The 22,872-nt window shown below is 33.4% G+C and overlaps 1 protein-coding gene and 1 long non-coding RNA gene across 20 annotated transcripts in view; one reads left to right on the top strand and one right to left on the bottom strand.

Annotated features, from left to right (window-relative positions):
* Window positions 1-22,872, bottom strand: part of NAALADL2 (N-acetylated alpha-linked acidic dipeptidase like 2) — a 1,372,789-nt gene that overhangs the window by 308,985 nt on the left and 1,040,932 nt on the right. For all 15 annotated transcript variants that reach the window (XM_054481096.2, XM_054481101.2, XM_063662440.1 and 12 more), the window contains 2 exons: window positions 22,112-22,317; window positions 17,526-17,645 (listed from right to left, as the gene is read on the bottom strand). In XM_054481096.2, coding sequence (XP_054337071.1) covers window positions 17,526-17,645; window positions 22,112-22,317 — 326 coding nt within the window. The remainder of the gene's footprint in view (window positions 1-17,525; window positions 17,646-22,111; window positions 22,318-22,872) is intronic.
* LOC129033085 (uncharacterized) lies at window positions 866-17,606 on the top strand. Of its 5 annotated transcripts, XR_008501533.1 has the most exons (6): window positions 1,181-2,062; window positions 2,613-2,774; window positions 4,406-4,493; window positions 5,082-5,148; window positions 11,269-11,749; window positions 13,239-17,606. It is a non-coding gene; the product is annotated as an uncharacterized LOC129033085 (long non-coding RNA). The 5 variants fall into 5 exon arrangements; XR_008501530.2 differs by lacking the exon at window positions 1,181-2,062 and adding an exon at window positions 866-1,174 and having other exon boundaries at window positions 11,269-17,606; XR_008501531.1 differs by having other exon boundaries at window positions 2,613-2,770; window positions 11,269-17,606.

The raw sequence follows: 22,872 nt of genomic DNA, 5'->3' as shown, positions 1-22,872 counted from the left end.
AAGTACCAGATAACTCGTTTAGGTTTCAGGAATACATCAGAGTACAAAACAGACAACTATGCCTCAATGTCCTCCTGTGCTTTACATCCTAGAAGGAGGGACTGACAGAAACAGTCAATAAGTAGATTATATAGAATATTATAAGTGCTATGATAGTACAGGGTAAGGGATTTGGTAGTGCTTGTGTGCAGTAGGGGTTGCAAATTACAGAAGGTAGATGAGGTGAGTCTCACTGTGAAAAATCACAATGGCAGCAGAGTGAGCAAAGGGGAGAGTAGTAGATAGGGTCAGTCAGGTAAGAAGGCCAGGTTTTGCAGGGCCTCTCCGGCCATTATAAGGACTTTGGCTTTTACTCTAAGTGAAATGAGAAAAAGGGCACAGCATGATCTGACTTAAGTCTTCAAGGATAACTGGCTACTATGCTGAGAATGGGTTGTATGGGGCAAAGGGGAGGCAAGTGGTTAAAAGGCTATTGAAATCATCTTAGATGGGACAAGAGTGGAGGGAGAGAAGGTGGCAAGATACAGTTGCATCCTGGTTATAGGCTGACAGTAGAGCCAATGGGACTTCCCACTGGAATGTACAAGTGGTATGAGATAAAGAGACGAGTGAAAGAGGTCTCCAAGGTCTTTGGCCTAAACAACTGAGTGAGAGTTAAGGTGCCTGATAGCGCACAAAAGGCTGACAAGAAAAAAAACATTTCGTGTAGTAATGTGTGTTATGGCACTCATATCATTTCTAAACCAGCCCCCAAGAGAAATTTTGCCACATTTAAAGAGTTTCATTCTAGAGAGCGGGTGGGGCCTCTCTCTTTGTGAAGCTATTTAAGAATGATAGCTCCAGAGGTTTGAGGGTGTAAGTTCATACACAGCCTGAAGATGATGAAAAACAGAAGTCAGAAGTATGAATGTGGAGTTTCGAAACACAAAATTTATCATTTGTGAAGCCAAAATTGGTGAAGGAATAGAGAGCGAAATGCTAACTGGGTAACAAACGTCCTTTGAGTCACTAAGAGACAAGCCTCAGTGAAGGGAAGTGGAACTAGAGACTACATAGTGAAGATTAGACTCCATGAGTCCTAGTGGTGAGCCTTCTTTTTAGCCTGTCCCCGCTCAGAAAAAGAGATGTGGGAAGGCTAGGATACTTGCACTCTGTTTTGAGGAGCAGGATAAAGGTAATATGTTATTCTCTTTTGATTGTACTTCAGATGTGATGTAGTCTTGCATCTTGCAAGACTTTTCCACAGTCTTGCAGTAGAAAAAAAAGGTTTATATGTTTTGCAATATTTAAACTTGCTTTTGACAAAATCTCTTGATTTTCAGAACAACTTTTTGAAGTAGGTAAGACAAGTGTCTTAGTCAGTTCAGGCTGCTATAATAGAATACCACAAACTGGGCAGACTGAGCAACCAACGTGTATTTCTCACAGTTCTGAAAGGCTGGAACTCTGAAATCAGGGTGCCAACATGGTTAGAGTTTTGTTGTCAGCCCGTCTCCTGGTCCACAGATAGCTGTCACTTCATTGTATCCTCACATGGCAGAGAACAAAGAGGAAAAGCAAGTTCTTTCCTGTCTCTTCTTATAAGAGCTCTGTGATGGTTAATATTAAGGGTCAACATGATTGCATTGAAGGATGCAAAGTATTGTTTCTGGGTGTGTCTGTGAGGGTGTTGCCAAAGGAGATTAACATTTGAGTCAGTGGACTGGGAGAGCCAGACCCAGCCTTAATCTGGATGGGCACCATCAAATGGCTGTCAGCATAGCTAGAAAAAGCAGGCAGATGAAGGTGGAAAAGCTAACTTGCTGAGTCTTCCAGTCTTCATCTTTCTCCCCTGCTGGATGGTTCCTGCCGTTGAACATCAGGATCCAGGTTCTTTGTCTTTTGGACTCTTGGACTTACACCAGTGGTTTTCCAGAGGCTCTCAGCCCTGCAGCCACAGACTGAAGGCTGCATGGTTAGCTCCCCTACTTTTGAGGTTTTGGGACTCTCACTGAGCCACTACTGGCTTCCTTGCTCTCCAGCTTACAGACAGCCTATCGTGGGACTAATACCTTGTGATCACGTGAGTGAATTCTCCTTCATAAACTCCCTTTCCTATATATGTATATGCCATTAGTTCTGTCGCTGTAGAGAATCCTACCTCATTCAGACTCTAATCTCATTATGTGAGCACCACCATCATGACCTAATTACCTCCCAAAAGTCCCACTTCCAAACACCATCACATTGAGGAATCAGGTTTTAACATTTGAATTTTGTGGAAACACAGACATTCAGGCCATAGCAACAACATGAGTATTATTATTCCTATTTTATAGAAAGATGAAACAAAACTGAAGCTAAGAGAGGTTAAGCAATAGGCAAGGTATTACAAAGCCAATACATTGTTAAACCAGGATCACTTTTTCTAGATATACATTCATATACAAATCTTGTGATCCCTGCATTCTTACTGTTATCCATTCTTAACCAATACAGTTGGGAAAGCCCAGGAAGTATTAAGGCAACTGGCAGCTATACTTCCACTAAAAACTAGTGTACACAGGCAAAGAGCACACTGATAAGAACAGCAATTAGTCTAAAATTCTCTTTTTTTGTTGTGTCTCTGCTAGGCTTTGGTATCAAGATGATGCTGGCCTCATAAAATGAGTTAGGAAGGATTCCCTCTTTTTCTATTGATTGGAAGAGTTTCAGAAGGAATGGTACCAGCTCCTCCTCTTACCTCTGGTAGAATTCGGCTGTCAATCCATCTGGTCCTGGACTTTTTTTGGTTGGTAAGCTATTAATTATTGCCTCAATTTCAGAGCCTGTTATTGGTCTACTCAGAGATTCAACATCTTCCTGATTTAGTCTTGGGAGGGTGTATGTGTCGAGGAATTTATCCATTTCTTCTAGATTTTCTAGTTTATTTGCGTAGAGGTGTTTGTGGTATTCTCTGATGGTCGTTTGTATTTCTGTGGGATCGGTGGTGATATCCCCTTTCTCATTTTTTATTGTGTCTATTTGATTCTTCTCTCTTTTCTTCTTTATTAGTCTTGCTAGGGGTCTATCAATTTTGTTGATCTTTTCATAAAACCAGCTCCTGGATTCATTGATTTTTTGAAGATTTTTTGTGTCTCTATCTCCTTCAGTTCTGCTCTAATCTTAGCTATTTCTTGCCTTCTGCTAGCTTTTGAAAGTGTTTGCTCTTGCTTCTCTAGTTCTATAAATTGTGATGTTAGGGTGTCAATTTTAGATCTTTCCTGCTTTCTCTTGTGGGCATTTAGTGCTATAAATTTCCCTCTACCCACTGCTTTGAATGTGTCCCAGAGATTCTGGTATGTTGTGTCTTTGTTTTTGTTGGTTTCAAAGAACATCTTTATTTCTGCCTTCATTTTGTTATGTACCCAGCAGTCATTCAGGAGCAGGTTGTTCAGTTTCCATGTAGTTGAGTGGTTTTGAGTGAGTTTCTTAATCCTGAGTTCTAGTTTGATTGCACTGTGGTCTGAGAGACAGTTTGTTATAATTTCTGTTCTTTTACATTTGCTGAGGAGTGCTTTACTTCCAACTATGTGGTCAATTTTGGAATAGGTGTGGTATGGTGCTGAAAAGAATGTATAGTCTGTTGATTTGGGGTGGAGAGTTCTGTAGATATCTATTAGGTCCGCTTGGTGCAGAGCTGAGTTCAATTCCTGGATATCCTTGTTAACTTTCTGTCTCGTTGATCTGTCTAATGTTGACAGTGGGGTGTTAAAGTCTCCCATTATTATTGTGTGGCAGCCTAAGTCTCTTTGTAGGTCTCTAATGACTTGCTTTATGAATCTGGGTGCTCCTGTATTGGGTACATATATATTTAGGATAGTTAGCTCTTCTTGTTGAATTGATCCCTTTACCATTATGTAATGGCCTTCTTTGTCTCTTTTAATCTTTGTTGGTTTAAAGTCTGTTTTATTCACAATAGCAGAGACTTGGAACCAACCCAAATATCCAACAATGATAGACTGGATTAAGAAAATGTGGCACATATACACCATGGAATACTATGCAGCCATAAAAAATGATGAGTTCATGTCCTTTGTAGGGACATGGATGAAGCTGGAAACCATCATTCTCAGCAAACTATCGCAAGGACAAAAAACCAAACACCGCATGTTCTCACTCATAGGTGGGAATTGAACAATGAGAACACATGGACACAGGAAGGGGAACATCACACTCTGGGGACTGTTGTGGGGTGGGGGGAGGGGGAAGGGATAGCATTAGGAGATATACCTAATGTTAAATGATGAGTTAATGGGTGTGGCACACCAACATAGCACACGTATATATATGTAACAAACCTGCACGTTGTGCACATGTACCCTAAAACTTAAAGTATAATAATAAAAAAAAAGAACAGCAATTAACAGTTATGTTGTCTTAACAGAGAAACACATAGTCAAGCTTTCACTTCTTGTTTCCATATGACAAAAAAGCAAAGAAAAAAAGATCAACTTTTCATGCTACTGGATAAGGTGGGTAATTTAACCAATGTAATTTGCTATTGATAATGCGGTCGTTAACTGCAGCTTTTAGCAAGTCTTGGCCTCATTAGCCTCAAGGCCAATCAACACTAAATCACTTTACATATACAAAATGTCTGTGAAATGACATATATCCTTGTACATATTTTACTGGGTACATTATAAAATGCCTCCCTACTATAGTATTTTGAGAATGATTTTGACATTATTAAAATATAATTTATTTTCTTTATTAAAGAAAGTGAGTTGACTTATGTTCTTTTCTTAGAATAAATGGCAACAGTAAATGACTACATAGCATACTTAGTTTGAAACATACAATATCAGTACAGTGGCATTTTAACTATGATGACAGCAATTTTATAATGATTAAAAGATATCTTGTAAACATGATTTACGTTACTTACATAGCATTTGCAAATAATTATTTCTTTTAAGAGATACTTTCAAAAAGATATTTTCAGTAATTCGAAAGTACTGATTATAATGTTGCTCAAATAAACTGTGAACTGTCTTCACAAATATGTATATTTTATAAATGTAACTAATAAATTTTTCCTAAATGTGTTTTCCCAACAGATAAACTTTCAAAGTAAGAGGGAACATTTTACTGTTGTGCACCTGGGTATGCTATTCATGGTAAATGGTATTTATCTGTATCTTTTTTTTCTTATAATTTCAGTCCTTGCCCAAATAAAGTATTTGACTTTGAAGTGTTCCTTCTACTAAACTGTGTTGCTCTTTAGTTATCTGTTTGACTAAGAGATTCAGTCGGTCATAACTTTACTCTGCTTCCAGGACTAGCTGCTTAAAAAATGTGAGGTTAGCCTGCTTCCAGAAAACAATATAATAATAAATGATATATAAACATGTATTTAGTACAGGACCTGGGGTGCACATGCTCACTAAGTATTAGTGATGGCAATACCAGCAATTACGTTTGTGTCAAACTAATACTTATTTTCCCTTCTATTCTTCTCAGTAAAATGTCTGCACTGCTTTCAGTATCCAATGCTGAGAATTCTAATCACCCAAGCACACATTCAATTATTTCTTACCCAAACCAGTAACCAGTAGCCCATTGCTCTCAACATGGGACATCTGTGTTTGAATCAATGGTCCTCTGCAACCTAGCCCTGAAACACCAAATGCATTCCCTTGAGACGACTATGAAAACCAAACATTATTGAAGTTCTAGCCCTGAGCATGGCTGACTTGAGGTCAAATTCAGTTACAAAAAAAATATTAATAGAAGTGGAAAAAATTAAATGATAGATTAGGAGACATATTAGGTACAAGCACTTGATTGTTAAGTACCTTGAAAGGAAGAAAAATAAATAGAAAAATAAGAAAAAAAGATTAGTAAAGAAGTCAGGAAAAAAGATGTTTAAAGGGTCAGGAAAATGAGAAAAGGAAAGTTAAAAAAAAAAAGCCAAAAAGTATAATCAATTGCAATTAAATCTGTTTTATGCCTGGCACATAGCTTACTATGTGCATGCTTCCTAAAGACTTAATGACTCTTTTTTCCCCCAACATATCTCCATAAACTTCCTGTATATATCTTTAATAGAATAAGATGCAATTATTAGGATATAGAGGTTGAAAATATATGTTATTATATATAACACAGCAATTTGATATATAAAAGTTTTGCTAAATTAGTATCATTCCCTAGGTAGGTTTATTTCTCAAGTAGTGATTTTGTGCATTGGTGAAATTCAGACTTTTTATTCAGGTACGTTTATTTTAAGGAATAGGTATGTTTATTTGAATGAAGTGGACTCAACTAACAGGTGTTCCTGTCCAAAAGACGTTGTTGGAATGAGCAGATAGGACACTTACAAATAAAAGTTAATTCCCCACATCTAGTAAAAGGTTTAAGGAAATTACTAAATGTCCAGAAAATAAGTAAAAGTATCAAGTGTTAATCTCAAAAGTTTATGTTAAATTTCTACTATCCTTTCCTCATAAAATTTCCAGACCAATATCAGAATATTATCCAGATAGAGTATTAATGTGTCCTAAATTTACTATTATTTTGTAAGCTGAAAGGGAGAGATAATCTAAACAAAATTAGCAGGTTAGAGAAAACATAGACATGAATTAACTACTTTTAATGAAGCAATGGGTCTGTAGAAAAACTATTTTTTAGAAATCTGTGTGAATTGTAAACATGATGAAAAGATCTTTTGAGAAGATATTTCTGAACTATACAAATGATAACTTACACATCATGATGAAAGATTTTCTCAAAGGGAGTTAGAAGTTATATTGTAATAATAAATGCTTTTAAAGACACTGACAGATTAAAAGACCATACCACAAACCAAGGCTTTAGTTACTCAAAAAGCTTTTGATGAAATAAACTCTAATCTGCAGTCTATGGTTCCATATTTGAAGCTAACAATTTATGCGGTTTTATCTTTTGAGATACATTTGGTCATTGGAAATTTAATAGTCAATAGCAGCCTCTTGAAAACTTCAGATTTAAGGAGCCTCCTGTGCAAACTGAAGAATTCACTGACTATAAAATTATAGTAATTTTAGCAGACTTAGAATCTAATGATTACTTTAACATTCATGCTGAGATTTTTCTAGATGTTGGCTAATATGTGTCCCTTAGATAAGTATATTTTAGTTTCTCTAATTTTTTTCTTATTGAAAAGTGAATAACTTTTAATATTTTTTCCCAATTGTACTGTAAGCTTCGCCTCAGTGCAATGATAAGTTTTTGTGTCTCTAAGCATGAGTTGGAACTTTTGAAAGATGAATTTTTTTCTGGAGATACACTGAATATACATGTATTAAAGTTTATATCTAATGGCACTCCAATCCAGAAGTAAATACCGATTTCTTTTACCATAGGTTAGTTCTAGGACTTTTCATAAATGTAATTGTATAATATATAGTTTTGTGTCTAGATTCTTTTGCAAGTCACAAGGTTTTGCAATTAACCCATGATGCTGTATCTGCCAACAGACTATTCATTTTTATTGCTAGGTAGTATTTCATTATATGAGTAAACCACGGGACAATTTATCTGTTTTCCCCCTGATAGACATTTAGGTTGTTTGGGCTATTATGAATAAAGCTGTCATGAACATGCTTGTGTATGTTGTTGTATAACGTATTTTCATTTCTCTTGGATAAATACCTAGACTTGTGACTGTTGAGTAATATAACTGACATACGTTTGTCTTTATAAAATATAGTCAAACCATTTTTTCAAGTAATGGCACCATTTTACACCATCACGAGTGAAGTTGCTCCAAATACCTATCAATTTATGGTGCTGTGGTCCTAGAGTCAGCATTTTGAAGCAGTAGCTTTTTGATCCCCAAGCTTTCTAATTGAAAACGGAAAAGAGTATGTAGACACAACTATATATATATATATATATATATATACATATATATATATACATACATACATATATATACACACACACATAGTGGCATTGTTAGTAATGACAAAGAAATCTTTGAAATGTATATAAATGTTAAAGAAAATGAATTCGTTAGTAAAGGCGATATAGCTATATAATAAAATAATACACATACATTAATTGGCCATTTTTATTTTCAAAAACAATTCAAACCTACAAAAGAGTTGTAAGCATATTACAATGAATTCCCATATATTGTTCATCTACATTCACTTATGTACCAATGATAATACTGCTTTTTAAAAAAATAGCAGCTACTTATAGTATTTTAAAAGGAAAAAACTACAGATCACATTTCCCTTTAGGTAACAGCATAAACTGCATGCATTACACAAAGAAAAATGTTCTCAGTGTTTCTCTCTGGATAGTAAAATTATAGGTGATGAATTATGTTTTTCTTTTTGCCCACGTATAGTTTATACACTTTTTACAAAGAGCAGGAAAAGATAATAAAAGGAGCTATATTAGTTCTCCAGGAGCTATTTTCTAATATACATAGTTCTTTTATTTAAATTCTAGGTTAAAGTGAAAATGTCAATCACCCTTGTGAATCTTTATCAAACTAGAGCAGCAGCCCACCTTATTTAGGGATTGTACAATACCTTATTATTTTTGGATCCTATGATTACCTACTGAATATTACTGAAATCTGCTTAATATTTTAGAAGTCTGTATAAAGCTAGAAAAAACTATTTTATTTCAAGGTTGACAACTTTATGTAAAACATAATTGGTAAATTAATACCTTTCATTTAGATTCTGAAATTTCGAAGTAAATAATTCTGGATTACTTTACTTGAAAAAGGGTGCTGTGGAATAGAATACTACTTTTGATGCTATGATTCTAAAATAGATTTTTCTCCCTAAACCTCACTACATCATGTCTATTTCAATCCAGGCTACTGCCATCTTAAACTCCTTCTGGAGTTACCATTGATTACAGAAGATAAATGAGTTAGAGTTGCTTGTGGATGAGATGGTTGCCATTGATATATGTCTACGACAATGCGCTATGTTTATGTGGTTATACAGTCTCAGAAAAGAGTTGTAAACATTAACACTGGACCTAAAATTTTCATTGTTTCTTGTATTTCACCAATGTTTATCGTATATGGCTTGTAGATTTAGAGGCAGAATTTGTTAAGGCACAATATAGATAAACTATAAATATGAAAGCTCTTAGCCTAGAAACCAGAGGCACCTAGAAATAAATTATAGGCTCTTTTATATATTATAAAAGCTAAACAAACAAACAAACACAAATAAAAGATGAATTTATGAATGAATTATTCTATAAATAAATATTGACTAAAGCGTTCATCCATAAAAATATTCACTTCCTCTTCCTTACATCAGTGCAGTGTTTGAGCACCTGAAGGTGACTCTTCCTATTTGAGAATTCTTCCTTAGGCTGAATTGAAATTTTTTCTGTAAACCTTGAAGACATATATAATATTACTATCCATGGCCCTTAGGAGAACTGTGTTTTCAGGGTTAAAATAGCTTAATGTTCTGCTGTTCAACTTATTTTATAATTCTCACCTTAAAATTATAATTTTGCAACTATAAAAATAGAGTTAGTAGTAGTAACTATGGAAAGATTCATGTCAGGTTATAAGACACTTAAGGCTATAAATTTGCAGGTGAAATTCCAGATCAAAGGGAAGGAGTAATCAGTGCCTTCAAGCCTTATCAGCACTGTATATTGAGTTGTGCTTCTGAAAAAGTGTATTTGCACTGAAAAATGCAAATTGTGGATCTTGACATTTGAAAAATTCATTATCAAAGTGAAGATATTGGAAGCTTAGTTTTTGTACAATTTCATATTTTAAATATTATAGGGTTTGTTTAAAGCAGCATTCCTGTGGCCATTTTTCACAAGATGTCTGAAGGAAAATGTTCCAGAGTAAAACAAGTTTGGAAAAGGCTGCATGTTCTATTTAGCTTTGGATCTTTATAACGCAAGATAACATACTGAAGGTTCTACTTTGTGTACCTTTCATAATGCACACTGGGAAATGCTTGTTCAAAGCAAGTTCATTGGTATATTTGTTTGTTTAACCATTTATTTAACATTATTATTGTTACACTGATTACCTTTTCTTTCATTGAACCAAATTATTTTGTTAAAGATTCAAGCAAACCATTCAAATACAAAATTGTTCAATCAGGTTACAACTTAAAAAGAGAAATGGCAAAAACCAAGAATCCACAATTTATACAATTTATCAAAGATAAGCACATAACAACAGATACTAAAACTACCCCAGTACTTATTCTTGAGATGGTTATTATTTTGTTCAGCATAAAACTGTTTAAATTTATTTCATTATTCATTAAAATGCTATATAAAATATCATATGTCATAAGAATGAATATCACTATTGTAGTGTTATGTAAATTATTAATTGATAGCATTAATGATAGGTTTTTAACCAAAACTTGTAAGACTTCATCAGTGTTTAAGGGGGGGAATAAAGCAACAATTTATCAGAGTAAATTTCACCTTTTAAATGGAAAAGTGTACTGTACTGCAGTAATGATGCCGTTACAGAATTTTATCTAACCTCCCAACAGCAGTGATTCACTAATATCTGTCCTGAGTAAACAGTCATTCTTTCAAGTCCTGAAGAGGCCTGTGTCCAATGTACCAATCAAAAAATTGCAGACAAAAAGTAACTCAGCTTAAGCTATTTTAACAATGTGACATTAATTATGATGGTATGGCTGAGTTCAAGCTAAATAGTATTTCAAGTTTCAAATCGTTTGGATTTCTTTTTGGTTATATAGTCCAAACATATAAATCAGCTGCCTTCTGAAAATTGGAGTTTTAAGCAGAATCTCACTAAGACTTCTCTTGTTATCTAGATCTAAATAAAAAGGGATTTACATATTGTCAGCATATACTGAACAGAAAACCTTGTAAAACAGTAATAAACTGGAGGGATGCATTAGTTTTAACACAAAGCAAAACCTTGTAAACTTAGGAGATAGATAAACCTGCCAATAGAATCACAATTTTAAATGTGAATCTTTATCGAAGTGGTAAAGCAGTGTAAAGAAGGGTTTTAAATCAGTTAATTAGTCTTTATGGCCACTTCTGTTGACTAGAAGTAAAAACACCAGCAGAAAGGAAGATAAATTAAGGAGTACCCCCAGAAAAGAATTGCAATTCATGGTAAATAAGAAAACAGAATTTCTCTCATTAAAAACTAAACAAAACAAAAATATATAAACAAAACCCAAAAAAATCTATGTCATGTGTCATGAAAGACAAGTTAACAGAATGTTTCAACATCAGTTGTACTGTTATATCTTACAGGAAGCAGAAGAGAAATTAAGCTTTGTTTCAGTACTGAATTAAATTATCAAGAGCGGAGTGAGAAGACAGCTATTTTTATTGTACCACCATACCTTCTGTAATCTGCTACTATATATTCGGTCAACAATTCTTGTGGAAAAAAAAGTTGCAAGTAACCAAAAAAAGAGTGTTTGGAAAAAATAAGTCTAAATTGTGTCACCAGTGAAACAATACAAAATGAAACAACCACAACAAAAACACTTGAATGGCTCTATTGAGGCAGTAATGCCATCCAAACCCAGAGCAACACATGGACTGTTCATCTCACGTTGTTTTCCACATTTTTTGCACAGTGACTATTTGTAACTACATGTATATGCAAAAGCATATTATGAAAATCCAGTAGCAGATAGAAGTCTTTGGTTAAAGTTGGAATAACAAACACATAAATATGAAAATGATATAACAGGATGGAGCAAAAATAGAAGACAAAGGAACGAAGGTACAGTAAATTAAGTGATTTCTGGTTAGGACTTTAATTCATTTGGACTCTTCCCCTTTCAACCGCTCTAAAAAGTAAAATATGCAGGTGTTTTCCAAACAAAGTTACAGGCTTTCAATTATAAAATTAAGAAGTTCTATAATTCTTTGGGAAATTAATATGCTAAATATCATCATTCTGAATTGACTTTAGTCTAAAATTCACCTATGATGTGTTAATGCAGTCAATACAGAGTCAGGTTCGAAAGTGTTAGAAGAGATTTAGAAAAGTAGTAACATCTGTTCTAAAAGATGCTTGATGATGTATTTATATATTGATTTATATATACACTTAAAGAAATTCAAGAAACATCTGTAAAGTCCTAAGCTATTTTATAGGATTCTGGATTTGGTAACCTATCTGCTGTTTGTTTCTCAGCAAGTGTTCAAGAACACGGCTCCCAGCGTTTTGGTGTTTGCCCCCGGAAAGATGATGGGGGCCTTTTCTTTGATGCCTGACCTGAGGAAATCCTTTCATATATTAAAATCATAGCCTAGTGGTATTGTTTCAAGGGAATATCCGTTGATTTATCCAAGAGCTTGTGCAAGCTCTAGGGTACAACAAGGTTTAATACAGATTTATTACAAGACTTAGTTGTTATTTTTATTATTCCAGAATACGTAAAGTCAAGACAGAAATAATAAATATCTCTGTTACTTGAAAGTCAGGGCTCTAGTCACTCAAGCAAAAATGTCAGACATGTATTGTTTTTATACCCTAAAGAATTGTGGCATGGTCAGTCAGAAGGTAAAACAACACAGTGGCTGTTAGAGAAGTAACTGTGTAAGTACCTCAGTAGATAAAGCTGTGGCATTTTAGTTGCCCTCACACAAGAAGAAAAGAGCAGAAGCATAACAACTTTGCACTCAATTGAGCAAGAAAATGGGAATGAGCATTATTTCTTGTGATTTGAAGAGAAATACCTTTTTTTGTTTGTTTGTTTTTTACTTGATTGAAGGATTGAGGTTTGAAAAGACAGATGGCTAAATTTGTTTAAGATTCTGAGTCCATTCAGTTTTTTGCCACTGTCATATAATGCATGTTTCCAAATTAAACCAATCATATTTTCCCTTTCCTGTGAATTCTAGGATAGCACATATCACACTCACTCTTATATCTTAGCTACTTATGCACATCTGAAGTTCTTGGTAAAATTATAAGCTCCTGGGCAACAGGGGCATTTCATCTGCTTATTGTGTCCTACAACACTTAAAGCAATGCTGTGCACAGCTTGGGTTCTCTTTAAATATTTAGCACATCAGTAGGCTTTGCAACAAACGGGATATTCACAATGAAGAAATAATACTATAGACAAGTTTGGAGCTCAAAAACTCCAACGAATGTAGTTGACTTGAAATACATGTATGCATTTTGTGGTGCTTTGTATACAAAAAAAGTAAAACATGAAATTAAAGAAGAAACTACAAAAATATCTTTGCTACTTCTTCAGAGACTTAAAACAACAACAACAACTACAACTGCAACAACAACATTTGGCTGGGTGTGGTGGCTCATGGCAGTAATCCCAGCACTTTGAGAAGCCAAGGCAGGAGGATCACTTGAGACCGGGAGTTTGAAACAAGTCTGGGCAACACAGCAAGACCCCCATCTCTACAAACTATTTTTTAAAAAATTAGCTGGGCATGGTGGTGCATGCCTATAGGATTAGCTACCTGGGAGGCTGAGGGTGTTGGATTGCTTTAGCTCAGGTGTTTAAGGCTACAGTGAGCTATGATCATACCACTTGCATTCCAGCCTGGGTGACAAAGTGAGACTCTGTCTCTAAAATTAAATTAAATTTAAAAAACACTGTCTATCCCCTGCAAAGTTTTACAATACTGATGTAATTATTTAGTTTTAATCAGGTTGGCCAGTTTCTGGCAGGTGCTGCAAAAGCAACATTTAAATAGAATATGGCTAGATGGACTGCTTTCATATGTGCAAATGCTGCAGGTTTTCCCAAAATAACCTGTTAGAAATTTCATTGCTATTTTCTTAAGACTTAAAGAATGCTGCCTAAAATATGGATGATAAAATTCTGTTTTTCTAAAGGCAAAATCAATACATTCTGTGATCTAGAAAAGATGATTTCGAAAACTAAGAGCAGAACAGGAACATATAGGGAGAGGTGCATATGTGTTTGTTTTGCATCTTAATTTTAAAACTATTATTTGGAGATAAATCTTATCTTTAATTTCATAATCTACTTTGCATGAAGGCATTTGTGTTTCACTAAGAGGTCACTTACCTGTACATCTTTTTGTACGTTTAAGGAGTCAATGGAAATAAAATTACAAAAAAGGGCTTTTATCCCCCCAAGAAATTAGATCTTAGCAAGGATCTCTTATTCCCTACTCAGTCAGAGGAACTGGCACTCCATTGATCTCTGTAGAACATCCTAAGGTCTCCAGTAGAATAAATCAAGAAATAAATATATAATATATAATACACAAATATATACAATACTAAGTGTGTGTGTGTGTACTTAAATGTTTGTGCATGAGAGAATGTATAATTACAGTTTATAATGCTCCTTCAATATGAATACTAAGTTCACCGTGTTCTTTATAATAAGGTTCTGGGGACTTGGGGCAGAGCAAGGTGGAGGAATAGAAGGCTCCACCGATTTTCCACCCAAAACGGACACCAATTTAACAACTATCCACACAAGAAAAAACCTGCATAAGAACCAAATACTAGGTGAGCACTCAAAGTACTTGGTTTTAACTTCATATTGCTGGAAGGCACTGAAGAGGTAGGAACATCAGTCTTGAATCACTAGGGCCAAACCTCCCCCCAGTGCCAGCAGCAGTTGTGTGATGCTGAGAGCGTGACTGTGATAGCAATGCCATATATCTTGATTGTGATTGTGTATACATGGTTACATACATTTGTCAAAATTCATCAAGCTGTACATTGAAGGATGGAGAATCTTACTGTATGTGAATTATACCTCAATATACCCAGTAATTGTGACTTGAGTAATAAGACTATCATATCAAGATGTTGTCTGATAGACCAGATATTGTGGGACTACCAACTCCTTGATTGGAATAACATTCTATAAATGTACTTAAAACTGGTGTTTGATTTAGGACAACCATTTTACAGTTTTGTTTCATATCAAGCTTGTAATCCATTAAAACATCCTATATGTATCTAGTTTCTAAAAAATTAAATGCAGTATTTGATACTAATACTTTAAAGATTTCATCTTATGTATTTAAATCTATCATATGAACTTGATGAAATCTTTTGTAATCTACATATTGTTATACAAAGGATTAGATATTCTATACAGTCTTGCGTCATTTACAATTGAGTCAATATGTTTTTTCACAAATCATCAGAAAAATGCAAATAAAAAAACCACAATGAGATACCACCTTACCCCAGCCACAGTGGCCAATATTAAAAAGTTAAAAAATAGATATTGGCATAGATTTTGGTGAAAAGGGAATGCTTATAAGCTGTTGGTGGGAATGTAAATTAGTACAACCTCTATGGAAAACAGTATGGAGATTCCTCAAAGAACTAACAGTAAATCTACCGTTCAACACAGCAATCCCACTACTGTGTGTATACTCAAAGAAAAATAAATCTAAATAAATTAATGAAATATCTTCGTCCTTAATCATTGATAAAATCTTCAATATTGGAAGTGAAGTTACATATGTTCTGGATGTTATCATTTTAGTTCTTTTTTATTTGAAAGAAACGCTTTAAATATTTCTTTTAATTTTTACTACTGGTGAATTGTTTTAATTAAATCATGTAAATTACTGTAAAGTTTTGTTTTCTTCATATCTCTTAACATTTATAGATTTGAGTGTTTATAAAATGTATAAACTTTATATATTTGAGAGTTTTAAAAATATATAATTTTTTAAAAATGATGTCATATTACATTTTTGTATGAGAATATATCTTGTTATTTACATTCATTCCATAAAATTAGGTATATATAAGTAATCCCCATTGTTTGAAGTTACATAATGCTATCCTTTGCTTGAAGTTGTGATATTCCTAACCTTCTAAATTGTTCTGTGAAACATGAACACATACACACACAGACACACGATCTCAACAGAAAAAAATATTTTCTATACACATTACAGTTCATTTTTAGATTTGTTAGTGTGCAAACATTTTCAATTATAGAACAGAAAAGATTCCTCTTCCAAAAAGTGAGGTACATGTTGACATGTATGTCATCATTTGTGAATCATCAATCATCATTTGTGATTGAGAAACCATGCTGCATTCTCACATAATTAGGTTTGGATACTGAAATATTTTAGTCCTGTTATAAGATGTGCAAAGATATTTTAAATAGCATTATATTCTCAGAAATAACATTATGTAGATTTAATACTTCTTAATAATTAACTATTTCTATTTACCCATCAATTTCAATGATTAAATATCTTTCAAGATTCTCAAAATAGAAAACTTGTAACACACGATAAGAAAATGACACATTTTTAAACCAACCCTCCTCTATTTCTGGATACTTGAGATCACTATTTCTTCTACCTTATAATCCACTCATTCAGAAATATCTTAAATTTCCAAGGGAGACATCCGAGGCTCATTTGGTTTTGCAAGTTTTCCAGGCAGGTAAGAATCAAGGAATTCAAAGTAGCACACAGAGCAGGAGAAATTAACTTACAGATATGGATATAATTTAGGCATGCACACAGGGGCTTGGCTGATTTTAAATGTACAGAATTATCTACTTCATGTTTCATAATGTCTTCTTTATTGTACTACATATGGAAATGCCAATAAAAACTATTAAGCTAAAAAATAGTTTATGAAAGTTGTAAAATGTTAGTTTGCATTACACTTCAATCAAAATTATGGCTAATTCAAAGCTCTGTTCATTACCTCTCTCTTTTTCTAGTTCAGTTCCTGCAATACTCCCCAAAAAGTCCTGTGGGCATCTAGATGAAAGATTGGTTCCAATATATAAATTAATAGACATTGAGGCTAAGAGGAAACCACCCCTAAGTTGTGGTATGATTGTTTTCATACTGAGAAATAGCACATATTTTATCTGTAGTGAAATTCATAATAAGAATGCAGAAATAAAAGTGTGAACTCTACTAATAAACAGGAAAAAATATTCTGCTAAATTTTTTAAATTAGGTGAGAAGTGACAAAATATTTTCAAAAATAAGTAACTCCAATGAAACATACAAAATATATGATTTTTCAGGATACTGAGAAAACATGTTTTCTTTTTCCACAAGTAATTTTTCGAACAATATTTTCTAAACCTTTTAAATTTAGTTATCACTATATTCTTGCTCTCAGGGGGCCCACACAGCAGTTGTAAATATAGGACAGGTCTCACATTTACTTAAAACATGAATGAAGAGGAAGAAATTCAAAAGTAACCAAGCTTATCATAAAATGTCAAGATTACAGAATTGGGAATTTGAGAGCTAAATTCATACATTTTTTAAAAATATATTTTTGTATACCTTCTCTATAACTGTGTGACTCATGTCTTCTACAAATACGACTATAAAAGAGTAGCAAGTGAAGAATTCCAGAACATAGGAAATTAGTTAAGGTATATTGATAAAATGTCAGCAATAGATCATTTCTTAAAACACTTACACAACATTTGATGCATATTTAAAAATAAGTGAAAAAATCAAGAAATGTCAAAATATAGAGAAATGGTCGGTTTTGCATAATAATTTGATACAATAGTGTTTCGTCTTACCTCTACTACCAGTTGCTGAAGAGACGGTGATGCTACAGGATACAGACTAGAGTTCCCCCTTATGGGACTGTGGAGGCTAATATAAGCCACAACATTTTTCTGAAGAACCTTCTTGAAATCCTGAAATAATAAAAAAAAGGATCTATCTGTAACACAAATAAATAGATTCTACTTTATTAGTTAGATGTTGAATAATGAACATTTCATTTCATACTTAAAATTATTATATTGCGTAATTACTTTTTTTTTTTTCTTTCTTTCTTTTTTTTGAGACAGAGTCTAGCTCTGTCACCCAGACTGGAGTGCAGTGGCATGATCTCGGCTCACTGCAAGTTTCACCTCCCAGGTTCACGCCATTCTCCTGCCTCAGTAGCTGGGACTACAGGTGCCAGCCACCCCTCCAGCTAATTTTTTGTATTTTTAGTAGAGACAGGGTTTCAACATGTTAGCCAGGATGGTCTTGATCTCCTGACCTCGTGACCTGCCAGCCTCAGCCTCCCAAAGTGCTGGGATTACAGACGTGAGCCACCGCACCCGGCCATAATTACTTTCTTAAAAAAGTGATCCTATACTATGTAATAGTGTACACAAAGATTATAAAAGGATTTTAAACAAGAGTGGTAAGAGTTAGATATATAATAAAATATATTAAAGCATGTTCCTGACAAAAGTCAAATTTTAAGAGAAAATGTTCTTCAAAGGTTAACACAGTATGGATTTAACTACAGAATATGAATGCAACTTAATTTTAGAGTTACTGAATAAGAGGAGAGATATAGATAAACCACTTCAGTGATGAATAAAACCAGCCCTTTACTTTTGAAGCAATGAGCTACTCTGCACAAAATAACCCTGTGTTATCAGCAAAATGGGCCATAATACAATGTAATCTTGCAAATATTACCTTAAAAAAAACACCTGATGCATTTCATGCACACAAGCTGCACCAAATGATTCCATGTAATAGTTTTCCACTTCTCTTCTGCTCCTTACCACACAAAATTGAACACCACTGATCCTATAAAGAAGGACCACTACGTCTTTCTGCCATTTTCCTGTTTTTTTGTGCAAGCATTTAACAAATAATTGTCATGGTGGCAGTTCTACAGAAATGTCCTAAAAGATTACGTTACGTCATAACTCGGGAAAGTATCTTTCTTCTTCTAATACTATGAAAAGAAAGACTACAAGGACTTGTACACCTGCCAAATTGATAATGTCATCCTATTTTATTTTTATTTTTTTCATTGTAAATTGATAGCTTAAAATTGTATAATTTTATGGAGTACAAAGTGATGTTATGATTTATGAATATAATGTGGAATAATTAAATTAAGCTGGTTAACATATTCATCATCCCAAATACGTTACATTTTTTGTGATGAGAACACATAAAATTTACTTAACAATTTTGAAATGTATAATACTCTATTACTAAGTATATTCACCATGCCACACAATATATAATAGAGGTTGACCATTTTCTCCCCATTCCCTCCATACCCTAGGCTGAAACCACCATTCTACACTCTGTTACCGATGAATAGAAAAAGAAAATGTGTTATATATACACAATGGAATACAATTTAGCCTTGAAAAACAAGAAACTTCTCTCTTTTGTGATAACATGGATGGAATTGGAGAACACTATGCTAACTAAAAGAAGCCAGGGACAGAAACATAAATACTGCATGCTTTCACTATTATCCATATTTTATGTTGAAAATTCAGCTATACCTCTGAAAGAGGGCTGAAAAGACAATCATTTAAAATTAGTAAACATTTTAAGTGCACACAAATGATGAATTTTAAGCTTGAGTAATTTTTCCATAATATTGTTCAAAAATATGTTACTTAAGTGCTATGAAATATCAGCTTCTGTTAGCACACTACCACATAGACACTGTCTATATGTTAGTCTATATAATTCTCATGAGACTCTCATAAGATAGGCATTAGTAGACTCATTTGAGGAATCAAGTCTTAGGGAAGTTAATCTTGCCTAAGATGACATATTCTATGGTAAAGAGAATTTGAACTATGACTTCTTTTACTCCAATATCTATAATATTTCCACAATAGCCTCTGACAAATGAAAATTCTTCACAGAAGAAATGATACTTTTTAAAGTATAGAACCTATTTAGCAAAATGTTATAATATTTCTCAAAGATCAAGATCAGTATTGAATCAATTCTCTAATAATTCTGTCTATAAATTTCATTGTTAAGTTTATTGACCAACATCATCTAATCCTCTTAACTACAACTGTGGGTTTCCAGAGTTTTCTATGCAAGCAAAATTAAATGGGGCAATATGACATGTCAATAAGGGCTTTCCTCACTCGCCTTCACAGGGGAATATATTTAGAGCATAAATTAGTTTCAGTCTAACATAAACTCTTTCATTCTGAGGATTACATTTGACATGAGTAGGCAAAGCAGGACAACTAGCAGTTTTCTAAATTTCTCTTCAACAGGATGTTTACAAAATGGCTTCATGAACTGCACTGAAACAATCCGGTGAGACACAGTAAATTATAAAAATACATTTTATAAGCCAATAATCAAATGTATATTATTTACCATTTTCACTACTCACTCATATGTCTTTGCCCATCTAGTCACCTAAAATGCCAGTAAATGAATGTATAATGAGTTGCTAAATGTAAATACATATATAAACATTCAAAGACATTGGTACTTAATTGTTTTGAATAGGAATAACCTTTTTAACAAAATTTTTTTCCTGTGAAGTCCCACATTGTAGTTGTTGTATTTTTAGCATCATTGACTAAGAAAATATACAATTATCAAAAGGTACAATGACTTCACAAAAACTTAAAAATGAATGTGCATTAACCACAAAAATATCAACTTACTTTGACAAAAACTATTGCTCACACACACATGCAAGCCCACATTGATTCAACTTACAGGCTCTGACGCTTGATGCTCAACTAAATTTTATAACAAAATTTCCCATGCATTGGGGTTTGAGATGTTTACATTAGAAACTATTAATTTAGACAAGCCTAGTCTATTCTAGTTCAGAAATATATATTTTAGTTCAGAAATATATATTTTAATTTATAATTAACATAAATTAATCGTGAAAGTTACCAGATAGGTATCTAGAAGACCTAAAATATAGTTTGATATAGCAAAATACATCTTTGGAATTTGAAAAGAATCTTTAAGGCATTTTAAAGATATGTGCTTTACTGTTACAGGAAAACTAAAACATTAATTTCATTGTTTCTGATTTATTAAAAATGGTATAGATTACAAACATATTCCCTAAACTGTTCTTTAACTTGTTTACCAATCTTTAAAGTAATTTGGAATATGAGTTTGAGAGGTTGGTTCAGCTATTTCTTTTCCAGGTTACTTACAAATTTGTCAACTTAAAAAGATTCTTTAAGCAATGGAATTTTTTAATTTGAAGTAGTTCTTTTGAATATGGCTCAAACATTCACACCACTCATTTGCATACAGAAAAGCATTCCAATTTACAATGTGTGAATCTTGATGAATTTTACACTGAAAAATTTTTTTCCTCTTTAAGTCTATTCTTTCCTTCAAATTAAAAAAGATACTTGCTATCTTCTTTTCTATACCTTTTTAAATATTTTCTTTGATTTAACAGATATTTTATCTTTTTTGAGTGATCAAAAATAAAAATGTAGCAAAATAATTTCCTATTAAATTTTTCTCCTCAAAGCTGAAGTAGTGAAAAAACTACAGTATTAAATTATCTTGCTTTCCTAGTAAAATTATGTAGTGTTTTTGGTCTACATATGTCTATTGAACCTCTTTTTTAAAACAAATCACAAAAGTAAATAGACTTTCTATCAATCCAATTATCAGTTATCATATTCCATTAAAAATACAGTGCATTTATGAGACCCAGGTCTGTCAGAAGCGTTTGAGACTTAAATTCTCCAATATTTCAGTTGTATTCTCACTGTACCTCATTGCATGCTAGATTTCATTTGGATACAGGTTTCCTAAGGTGGTTAGGTAGGTAGGTAGGCAATAGATAGGCAGGTAGGAAACAGAAGTTAGGGAGATAAGGGTGAAAGAGTGGAGTGGTAGAAGGAGGAAAAAGTGGATTTTAAAATGTATTTTACATTCAATATCCATATTGAAGAGAGAAAATATAATGCTAAGGTAATAAACATTTAATATAGGAGATTGTTCCCTAATTCCAGATTATTCCTAGAAAGTGTAGAAAAAGAAAGATAATATGTATCATCTGATCCTTTTTTGTCCAGTGCCTGTCATCCTGTCTTCTAAGGAGAAATACAATAATAAGGTAAACACTATTGTGTGTTAGACTGTATCAGGGTTTGTAAGTCTGGTAACAATAGGGATAAGATATTTGAAGGTCATGCATAGTTTGCTGTGGTCTAGCTCTAATTCCGTATTATTATTATAAGCCATCTCAGCAAATTAGGCAATATGACACTTTTGTTGAGAAGCACATTATTGCCCTTGGCTTTGAAAATTGTACTTTGTCTACTTTAGCAAACTAAGAAAAGAAAAGAAAAGTAAAGCACTGTAATTAATGTGTATTTTACTTTACCTCTCCCCATTCATATGAGCCAATATTGCCAAAAGCCGTTCCTCCCCAAGAACAGAAAACGATAGTTCGGTCTGGTCTCCACCCTCTCTTAACTTTTGACATCAAGGCACGGATAAACGCTGTGATTATTGCGGTACTACTGGCCCATTCTTGTCCATTATAACTGTGTGCGGTGTGATGATGGCTGCCAACTATGATATACCGGTCTGAAAATAGAAAGGGACAAGAGCCATTTAAAAAAATGTAAACCTTAACAATAAATTTAATGACATTTACATAATTCTATTGCACAACTGAGCAACAATTAGGCAAAATTGTTCTAATAATTAAGACTACTTTAATTTTTTTTGCCCACTGTCTTAATTCACACATCTGTGTATATCAAAGCAGAGGCAGCTGCTGAACCCAATTATGAATCCAAAGCTTAGATCCATATTACTCTCCTTTAGAACATGAATATTAATTAATGAAGCATGTAAATATGCCACAGTGAAACCCTTATCTAACATTTTTCCAGACTCGGAATGGGAAGTGCCCTGTAAACAAACAATGCATGTATGCTCAGTAAATATTAATAAACCATTAATACATTTAAGAAGGCGCTTTAAATATTAAAAATGTGGTAGTCATGTATGGATTCTGCAATAAATTAATTCCACAGGGAATTAATTACAGCTTCCAACTTATAATTTTAGGCCCTCTCCTTTCTGTGAAGAAAAAAAAGTAAAATTCACCAATATCAAAAGTCATTCAACTGTTGT

Source organism: Pongo pygmaeus, chromosome 2, assembly GCF_028885625.2.
Source record: "Pongo pygmaeus isolate AG05252 chromosome 2, NHGRI_mPonPyg2-v2.0_pri, whole genome shotgun sequence".
Lineage (NCBI taxonomy): Eukaryota > Metazoa > Chordata > Mammalia > Primates > Hominidae > Pongo > Pongo pygmaeus.
This window is presented reverse-complemented; position numbering and strand designations above follow the sequence as displayed.